Raw genomic sequence first — 11,199 nt, forward strand, 5'->3', positions numbered from 1 at the left:
AGAGATTTGAACATAGATTTCAGTAGGCTTTCAAGAGCTATCTTCTCCAACATCTCAAGCATTCTCTCAAGCATCAAAGAAAAAAAAAATTAAGCTTCAAATATCAACTTTGCAACATCTTCATCGAGCTTAAAAGAGTTTTCTTTTTATTTTTATTTTATGCTAAATTTATTTACTTGTATTTTTATCTATTTACAAGTTTTTTTGGAAAAAAAAAACTTGAGGTGAAGGTTGGTCCAAGCCTAAAGTTGGATGTTGTATTGGTTATGATTGGTGAGTCAAGATTAAAATTAATCAGATTGATAGTGAGCCTAGAAAACTATCGTTGTAGAGTTGTGGTTGGTGAGTCCGAGAAAACTAACTGAGTTTGTTTGTGAGCCCAAAAAAATAAATATACTGTAGTCAAAGGATTATAGTGAATTTTCAAGAGGAGCTTAGGAAGTGGATATAGGAGTGGTTACTCCGAATCACTATAAATTTTATATATTTGTGTTGTATTTTTTTTGTTTACTTTGCTTAGCTCTTAATTTTTATTTGTATTATTTTAATATTTGATTAGCTTAGTTTTTATTTGCTAATTATTGTTCTCACCATACAATCACTTAAGTCAGAAGCATACACTTGTTAGAGTTTTCAATTTGATTAAAATTTTCAAAATACCTAATTCACACCCCCCTCCCAATTTTGGGTAGCCATACCTGGGCAATAATAATTATTGTTGACACATATACTGATGAGTGGATAACTCTTGTTTAATACTTCTCAAGTATATTGCAGTAAAATTCGGTGTCTAAGTTATGAAGATCTCACCTGACAGATATTGACCCCATTTCTTAGTTAAGTCAAACCCACCGTTCAATGCTAGTGCAAAGCCATCATTGAGTCCCTCATCTGACAGATATTGGATCCAAACCTATCTTTATCCTGCAACATCTCATACTAATAGAGTGGTTGCACCCTAGGTGCAAGTAAACTATATATCTAGTCAAGAATAATCAACACCAGAAAGACGTCCATACATCTACAATGATGGAAGATCGCTAAACTTAATATGTATTGAGGGGATTTAATTTAGGTCTCATGTTCTTAATTGTTTAATTTATATCTTATGTAAATCTATAATTATCAAGGATCCAATTGAAAAATCCTCACTTTGTTCACCAAGATCGAAACTTGGTGTAAATGCAATGCATGTGGTGAACTCAATACTAGGCAACCAAAGGAACTTAATCATGAATCAAATTGGCCAGGTAAGTTCAAGATTAGTGAGAGGTTCTCTGTGCATAAGCAATGGTCCTAATTAAGTAACCATCGTTCTATCATTTACCTTAGACATCAATTGATCAATCAATTCCAAATTGGTTCAGTCCATTGGTTTATGTTACCATAAATTGTAAATTGCAAATCAATTTACGATGTGTTCATGATACACCCTTCTTTTAGAGTCGTAGTGATTCAAGGAGATCACCACATGCATCCATGAAAATACCCTAACGATTATCTCATAATCTAGATTTGAATGATCTTATGTCCATGTTCTATTTCTTATGATGTTTTACCTCATCAATCTCTTTTCATCCTAGGATAATCTACCAGCATAATGGGTTTTAATCGTTATGCCAGGATAATCTTATTTTAGGATGATTCAAAATTAACTTATAAAATATAATCTTATGTTCAATCAAATTACATTAATTTAAAGACATCTATACCATCATAGATCACATCAAGATTGATCTCTAGCTATAAATATCATCTCATGCATAAATATATAATAAAGATAAATTTCAAATCTAATAAAATTTAGGTTATATGAACATTAGATAAGAATTTTAGATGCATGAACATAAAAAATTAAATTTTTTAAGTCTGAAAATAATTTTTTTAGATCTAGAAAATAATAATATGAACATCAAATATCCAAATTTTAGATCTAAAAATAGATTTTCAGATCTTGAAATCCATCTGCCGATCATTCAAAATCTTAATTTCAGATCTGAAAATAGATTTTCAGATCTAAAAATAATTGCACAATCAAGAATCATTTTTGATTTCAGATCCTAAAAATAATTTTTCAGATCTGAAATCCATCCTTTCAAGAATAAAATTCAAAATTTTAAAACTTGAAAATAGATTTTTAGATCTAAAATTTTGATCTTAATCTTACAATATAATGTCTGCTCTGATACCACTTGAAGGAAATGCCATCTCATGGCGATTCATATGCATGCAGAAATTTAAAAATTTTATGTAGCTAAAAGAAAAATTTTATATCTAAACTATTTAAATATAATTAGATCTAATCTAATTAGCAAGCATAAAGATCATATCTCATACCCAAAAATCATTATATATACAGGATCTAGATCTATTCTATTAAAGATCTAAATTTTACCTCTACGTGGGTAGATTTTTACGATAATCTAAAAATGATGGATGTCTTTTGAGATTTCTTGAAGCCGCACATGCATCCAATCTCTACAGGTATCCACACAAAATCGATCTTGATCAAGAAAATCTAAAGATCATTAGGGTACTAGCTCCCTTGTAGATCTTTCTTCCTTCAAATGAAATATGAATTCTTCTCCTTTTCTTCTCAAGAAAAGGAAGAAGATGATGAACGAGAGAATGGAAGAGGGTCTTCCTCTTGGGCAGCACCAAGAAGGAGGAGGGCCTTCTATGTGGGCGGCGAGGAGAAGGGGAGAGGAGAAGCAAGCGATCAAATCTGAAAATCTTCTTTTTATGCTAGGATCCTCTTCTATTTATAGCCCACACGTCACCCTATCTGTAGTTTGAATCCAATTCAAACTCCATAGGCTAGATAAGGATAGAAACCAAGAGATAAAGAAAGGAGAGAGAGTCCTTGTGCGCATCCAACCCTTGAAGCACCCTCCTCTCTCTCTCACGTCAATGTATGCATGCAAAAATAGGAGAAGGGGCGTCAACCCCTTTTCTCTCTTGGTCAGCCTTCTTGTTTTGGTGTGTAAGAGGAGAGAGAGACTCAATCTAACTGGGATCTCATCTCCTAATCCTATTCAGCATTGGTTCTAAACCAAATTGAATTAGATTTAGTCAAATCCTCATTTGATTAGGAATAGACCCAATTAGAATCAAGTTCAATTCAATTTAATTTGTGTTAAGCCCAATCATTAATTAAATGATCAAATCAAATAATTAATAAATACTTCAGCAATAATTGCTAATTATTCTTCTTCTAACTCATTAATCTTTAGTAAGTCCTCTATTGTAACTTTTACAACTTAGTCCAATCATCAATCAAATTGATAATTGGTTCATCTGTGAATCAAATTTATAATTCAATTATTCGATCAAGTAAAAAAAAAATTTGTGTGATCCTGTAGATTTTATTTTATCTGATAGTGAGACATATTATAATCTCCATCATGAATATCATTAAAACTTCTTTCAATGGATTGAAATAATTCTAACTCACCTAATAGAATTATTGACCATCAATTAATTCTCAAGGGTCTCACAATCCATCAGTGACGCCTCGCATCATATAGTGGCAATCCAACAGAATGGAAGAGTTTGAACCTTAGGTGTAATTAACATGTGATTTAGTTCTTCTATCGTGAGTTTCAATAAGAAGAAGGTTATAAAAAACTTATCAAATTTCATCATCTGCCATATATAAGATTTAATTAGCTGGAGTTCAACTCATGATTTCTCATGAAAACTTTTTTCTATTAATCATATCATCGTGACACGATCTTAAGAACTTAACTTCATAAATCATATATGACTACTCTTTAACTATTAAAATCGATAGATCTCATCTAAGTGCACATCCTACTCCTACAGTAAATTTACTGTGGCCAATATATACCGCAAGGACCTATATAACTAGGAGACCTAGGGAATGTGCAATCAAACTACAGTAATCTTATTATGAATAACCGAGGCATCACAGATCAAAGAACTACTCATACAATTACGGTATCAAGAAGTCACTAACGAGTGAGTAGACTTCCAAATGACTTATTTCGATCACACTTAGTACCGTTGTTTTCTAACAACCACGTGCACTCTCACTCAATATCTCACATTATAGATTTAAGACTTATCTATCCTAAAGAAAGTGATCCATGCACCAATCTCATTGGATCAATCACCGCCCCTATAATGATTATCGTCAAGAGTATTTTAAAAATAACCATCAATGACACATATCTCAAATTCTCAATTTTGAGAACATGTGTCATCATCTTATTAATTTTTTAGATGATTCAAGGGCACATAACTATGAATGGAATAGAAAATATTAATTTTATTAATAAATGAGTCAAGTACAAATTTATATCCTAAAAAAATATAATGTGTCAGTTAGATTGGCTTCTAGGACATATATCTAACAATTTTAAGTGTAGAAAGTCATGCACTTATTGCTAGTAATCAGAAAAAAGAGTCTTTGTTGTGGCATTTATGGTATGGGCATTTAAATGCCAAGGGGTTAAAGTTATTGAGTCAAAAAGAAATGGTTTATGGCTACCTAGAATTGAATCAATAGAATTATGTGAAGGATGTATTTGTGGGAAACAAAGTAGAAGGTCATTTCCTGTAGGAAACTCTTGGAGGGCATCAACTTGTTTTGAACTGGTGCATGCTAACTTATGTGGGCCTATGAACACAAAATTATTTGTGAGGAGTCAGTATTTTTTGTTGTTTACTGATGATTGCAGCCACATGAGATAGGTGTACTTTTTGGAATGCAAGTCAGAAACCTTTGAAAGCTTTCAAAATTCAAGGTGCTCGTTGAGAAGCAAAGTGGTTGATGTATAAAGACTCTTTGCACAAACAGGGTGGTGTATCTAATGAGTTCAATTTTTTCTATGAAGACAATGGCATACATAGGAAATTGACGTCACCACACACTGGAGCAAAACAGTAGAACTGAATGAAAGAATTGCACTGTTGTTGAAACGGCTAGAAGTTTGCTGCAAGCAGAGGGTTGCCAAATGATTTTAGGCAAAAGTTGTGGCTACAGCAGTTTATCTATTGGATATTTTACCCACAAAGGCTATTTACAATTAGACTCCATATGAAGAAGCTTGGACAGGTACGAAGTCTCAGGGAAGCCACTTGAAAGTTTTCGATTGTATTGCCTATGCTTTGGTTAACTCACGCAATCATCATAAATTAGATAGTAAATTTGAAAAATGCATTTTCATTGGTTACTCACTACAATCCAAAGCTTATAGGCTGTATAACCGTACTAGTGGCAAGGTGATCATTAGTAGGAATGTGGTGTTTGATGAATATGCTAACTGGAATTGGGGAAAATTGAAGGAGCATCAATAGCTAGAATTTCATTAGAAGGTGCAGGTTCTTCAGGTACAACAGTAGATGCAACTCCCACAAGCTCTACTCCATCAACTCCAAATATCAGCACCTCTTCTTCTTCACCTTTAAGTGGGAGCAACTCACCATCTTCTGGAGAATCCTTAGATGAAACTACATCAATGAGAGTCAGACATTTGAGTGAGATTTATGACTCCACATATGCTCTAATTGTAGTTGACCCAACTAGCATTGAAGAAGCGGCAGGAAAAGAGGAGTGGTGCAATGCAATGAATAAAGAGTTTATGGCTATTCAAAAAAATGAAACATGGGAGCTAGTAGACTTACCTGAAGGTAAACAAGCTATTGGACTCAAATGGATAATCAAGACCAAGTATCATGTAGATGAAAGCATTAAAAGATACAAGGCCAGGCTTGTGGTAAAGGGATATTCACAGCAGCAAGGTATAGACTTCGAAGATACTTTTTTTCTGGTTGCTTGATTTGAAACTGTGAGAACCTTCTTTGCCTTAGCTGCTCTCTTTCATTGGTCTATTTATCAATTTGATGTCAAGTCGGCCTTTTTAAATGGTGAATTAGAAGAAGTTCATGTCACTCAACCTGAAGGTTTCATAGTCAATGACAAGGAAAGAAGGTGTACAAATTGAAGAAAGCCATTTATAGGCTGAAGCAAGCTTCTCGGGCATGGTTAGTAAAATTGACTCCTACTTTCTTCAAAATAGGTCTGCAAGAAGTAAGAATAAACCCACTCTTTATTTGAAGAAGAAAGGTATGAATGAACTTCTTGTTGTATGCCTTTATGTTGAATTGTTGATGACACGATATGTATGGGGTCAACTCACTCTCTTGTAGTTGAGTTTAAAGAATGTATGATGAGAAGATTTGAAATGTCAGACTTAGGTTTATTGTATTATTTTCTTGGGTTGGAAGTGCATCAAAGTAGAGATGGGATCTTTATCTCTCAAAGGAAATATACAATGGACCTTCTCAAAGGTTCAATATGGTTAATTATAAATTAAATTACAGCCACACCTATGAATGTGAATGAAAAGTTGTAGGTTGAAGATGGCACTGAATAAGAAAATGCAAGCTATTTCAGAAGTCTAGTTGGGGACTGATTTATCTAACTCACACTAGACCCGACATTGCATTTTTTGTTGGTATGATCTCTAGATTCATGCACAATCCTACAAAGCATCATCTTGAAGCAACAAAGAGGATATTGCATTACATTGCTGGAACGGTGGATTATGGGATTTGACATTCTCAGAAATCGGAATATAAGTTGTTCGGTTTCTCTGATAGTGACCAGAGAGATTCTCAGATGACAGAAAAAGTACTTTAGGAAGCATGTTTTATCTTAGATCAGGAGCTATCTCTCGGAATTCAAAGAAGCAAGCAACTACAGCTTTGTCATTATCAGAAGCAGAATTTGTTGCTCTCACATCATCAGCTTGTCAAGCAATATGGTTGAGGAGGTTACTTGCACATTTTGATCAACGGTAGAGGAATGTAACTGAAATTTATTGTGACAATAAGGCTGTAATAATAATGCCAAAAAGCCAGCATACCGTGGAAGAACAAAGCACATAGATATATATCGTCACTTCATCCGGGACTTAGTTACAGGTGGTGAGATCATTCTGAAATTCTGCAGTACAAATAATTAGGTAGCAGACATCTTAACCAAGTCACTCGCAAATGAGAAGCATGTCTGCTTCAGAGCACAGCTTGGTGTTTGCAATTTTGAATCAAGGGAGAGTGTTTAGCAGTGATTCAAAATTTACAGCTCAGTTAGAACTAAGTTTATCGTTAATTTGATCTAGTCTTTACCAGTTTTATGTGTTCAGCTTGATTGTGCCCATGATATCTGATTCTGTTAGTTTGTTTCTGCAGTAGCAGATATTTCTCAATAGTGTTACTGTCAGTTCAGATTTTTTTAACATTTAAGTTATCTTGTAAGCCTATAAATAGGCATCTTCAATTGAGATGTGTGCGTGTGGAAAATAACAGCAGTTCATTATTCAGCAGAATTCCTCTGTTTTTAATTCTGTTTCTACTGTTCTGTCATCTGTTCACCGAGTTTCATCAGTTTTTTTCCCTACACCTGGGTAACGTTCTGAAGCCGGATAACTTCCCATTCAACCTATCCTACAACCGGATCTGATAAAGAATCCAAAAGAAACTTTACATAATATCAACAGATCATGGAAAATCATACCCCGTACGTAAAAAGGACACCGGTGCAACCTCTCTTACACAATACTAACGAGATACCAGTTAGAGACCAATATAATCCACAGTAATAGGCAGAAAGACTTGCTCGGGATCCGATTCAAGCTCCAACGCCAACCTCGGCCATATGAAGGCAAAGATGAACCACGAACCATCCTCTCTTCCACTGGAAACCAGGTTCACATAGCCAGCTCCGATCGCATCCAGCGCCGTGTTGAACGTACCGAGCCGCGGAGACCCAAATCCAAAGTCGGTAGCCATCACTGGCATATTGTGACATGACGACACCACCATCGCCGGCCCCTGGAGACCCAGCAGAATCCTCGCCAGCACCATCTCCGGCCGACGGCACTCGATCCAGTCCAAAAGCTCCAAGAAATGAGCCTTGTTCTTCACCTCTGCAATCACCTGTGCCACCATCCCCGCCACGTACGAGAGCGATCCTTCCTTCAACTCCCTCGTGCTCGCCTCCCCTACGGCCATCGACACCACATTGCCGACGTAGTCCGACAAGTCTTCACCTGGTTCTGAGACCATCCAGGGGCGCCCATCGACGAGCCAACCCATCCTGCACTCGGTATCGGTCTCTCCAAGGGACCTGGCCAAGACTTTCCAGAGGTAAGCTGAGATAGCCTCGGTCCGGGTCCTCTCGACTCCAACACCTTCTTTCACAGTTGCTTGAAGGCGATCGATGCATGATCCATGGATGTAGTACATACGCTTGAGAGAGATGTCGTTCCGCGGCATCGCCAAGACGTCATGCAACGTGCATGCAGTGAACGTCCTGTCAAGCAACGGGCCATAGCTGGGAGGGGAGCGCGGACGGAAAATTGACCGGTCGTGGTTCGGCATCGCCGGAATTCGCCCAGTTCGTGCCAGCTCGGACCACAAGAACAAGAATTTGACGAAGCCGTTACCGTCGGCCAATAGGTGGTCGAAGCTCCAAGCTATGGAGAAGCCTCCGCATGCATAGCTAGTCACCTGGACGCTCAGAGGAATCTCGGTGGTAGACGGGAGCATGACTCTTTTAACAGAGTCGTTCAGATCATAGAAGTTGAGGCTGGTTATTGATACATCGGCAGAAGCTTCGATTAGCTCGATGCCTTCGTTGTTGCATAGAATCTCCAGTTCACCGCTCTCAGGATTTGGGACTATCCGTCCCGCAAATGGGAAGAAGTAATCCAGGGTTTCTGCAAGGGAGGTTTTGATGGTATTGATGACGGAGTCGAAGTCGCCAGTGGATGGCTTGGAGTAGGCATAGAAGATGGTGACCGGATAGCGGCCGGAGAGGTGGTCGAAGTTGGAGACCGGGAGCACGGATGGTGGTGTGTTGGAGTTTGCTGCCTTGATGATGCTTTTGCTGATCAACCTTATACTGAGTTTAGAGTTGGGATGCTCGCCTGCAGCCATGCCTGGAAACAGAGGCTAAAGCGGCTGAAGGTGAGGAAGAATGGCTACTTCAGCACAGGCATTCTAATGATTATGATGACAGCTGTGGGTGGTAACAATTTTATTCTCTTGATGGCGGGAAGTGCAGGTTGCATTATGGTTAGGGTGAGAGCATATAAGGGATCAAGTTGTCTATAAAGTTTTGTTTCTGTAGCTGCATGCGCAACGGTTGACTCTGTGATAGAACAATATAATATGCCAAAGTTGGCGTTGAAACCAGATGAGATACACATCAGATATCAATATATCTATATTTATATATTTTTTATCTGATAAATAAAAAAATAAATATAAATATTATTCAGATATAAAAATTTATATCCATATTTATTTTAAATAGATATAGATATAATTAAGTGCTAGAAGTTTAGAAAAAATTATGGATATAAATTGAATAATTAAACTTTATGACTATATAATCAAAGGTATTACTTTATAGATAATAAATTAAATTAATAGCATATTTATATGGTTGTATATTTTTTTGTAAAATTAATAGGTACTATATATAATTTTATAAGGTTACAGATAGGTTTGAATATTCGGATATGGATCGAATAACTATCTATCCATATTCATATTCATTTTCCTTTGATATATATGGATATGGATATAGATATTAATCGGATCCTCAAAGTTTTATCCATATTTGAATTGATTCGGATACGAAAATAAATCTAAAAGAATATTATCAATACCACTTTCACCCCTAACTAGGGTGGTTGTGTTGTATCAAAATCTAGTTTCCTTTAGCCATATGTGTCTCTAATATTGTCATGAACTATGCTTTAGATGATTGGAAATCTTGCACTTGTAGGGTCAGTATTGACATGGGCAACCCTTCTTTTTAGCTTTAGAAAATTGTAGGACGACATAAGGAAGGCAATGCCATGGTAAAACTCGGAAAAATCACACATAGAAAGTCATCCAGCTTTCTTCTGCCATCACTTTGCTTCATCATGTGGCACAGTTCACAACTTAAATACAAAGGAGCAGTGGGAATACAACACGCCAGCTGACTCGTTTTCCGAGTTACATTTTTCAGTTACTAAAGTATTTTTGTATGTAAGCCTTAGAGTATTCTTGTTAGAGGATAGTTATTGATGTTACACACATGCAATGGATGTGAATGTGAAGTGGAAATATATTCTGAGCACGTCAGAGTACGAGTTTTTTTTATAACTAATACATAGTTAAATCCAAAGAGGATAGAGTCCTCATCCCAGAAATTCTTTTATAATAATAAAATAGATTTGCAAGATAGATGGCTAGCATATATGACGTCTGATATGTATACTATGAGGACTCAACTTGATCAGATCATGGCTTTATAGTAGAGGTTTGCCCCTTCTCAGATAAATATATAATGACTTCTAGTTCTACATTATACTTAATTATGCTGTATATTTTTATATAGGGATAATGTTGATTAAGTATATTTTTCATTACATATACGTTTCGGATGCTTCCAGCAATCGAATTGAGATGATGAGGACGACGATGCCACCAACCTTTGGTAGCCCCTATCTTGTCCTGTTTTCTTTTGAGTTTTACATATGATGTATATATTTATTATATTTCTAGAGTTATAATGGATATTTAATTATATTTGACATTGTGTATGTACAATTGGCTATTTTTATATATGATACCAATTTTTGTTATGCGGGTTTATTGTGTTTGTTATACAGGTTTATATGTTTTGTATATTTGGGTTACATATTTGTTATACAGGTTTAAGATTATGATATGTATACGGGTTTTATTCAACTTCTGGTAAGTAATAACTTTGTTTAAAAAAATGCATCTGACATGGGAATGCTCTAAAGCGTCGCACATTTTAAAAATGGGCAAAGCTTTAATAAAAGTACGTCTAACCCTACGACTTTGGGAAATAGAGAAAGTGTCAGAGATTTGTTCTAACTTAACCATACATTTAAACAACATCGCGAAGTGAAGTCTTTGCGGCCCTTCTGATGCTTATAAGTGCCATCTATTTTTAAAATTTGCAATATGCTAAAACAGCGACGCAGTCAGCAAATTTCGAAAATCTTATTTTCGAGGCTTCCGTAGTCGACGCTTCTTACAAGTTTCAGATGCATGGGCCCCAATTTTTAGGCACGCCTATAAACATCGGCAATGGCTTTAAAATGTGCTAGGATTGGCCTACTTTTTTGTTTTTTTGGGGTAAAG

The 11,199-nt window shown here is 36.1% G+C and overlaps 1 protein-coding gene across 1 annotated transcript; it reads right to left on the reverse strand.

Moving 5' to 3' along the window:
* Positions 1–7,444: 7,444 nt before the first annotated feature.
* On the reverse strand, positions 7,445–9,014 carry LOC140856976 (coniferyl alcohol acyltransferase-like). Its single transcript, XM_073255175.1, has one exon. It carries the CDS (start codon positions 8,965–8,967, stop codon positions 7,603–7,605), a length of 1,365 nt encoding a protein of 454 aa, XP_073111276.1. The 5' UTR covers positions 8,968–9,014; the 3' UTR covers positions 7,445–7,602.
* Positions 9,015–11,199: the final 2,185 nt, after the last annotated feature.

Source organism: Elaeis guineensis, chromosome 4 (assembly GCF_000442705.2).
Source record: "Elaeis guineensis isolate ETL-2024a chromosome 4, EG11, whole genome shotgun sequence".
Taxonomy (NCBI): Eukaryota; Viridiplantae; Streptophyta; class Magnoliopsida; order Arecales; family Arecaceae; genus Elaeis; species Elaeis guineensis.

What these genes read in the sequence shown, in the direction of transcription:
- LOC140856976 (XM_073255175.1), bottom strand. Translation starts at nt 8,967, where the DNA reads ATGGCTGCAGGCGAGCATCCCAACTCTAAACTCAGTATAAGGTTGATC.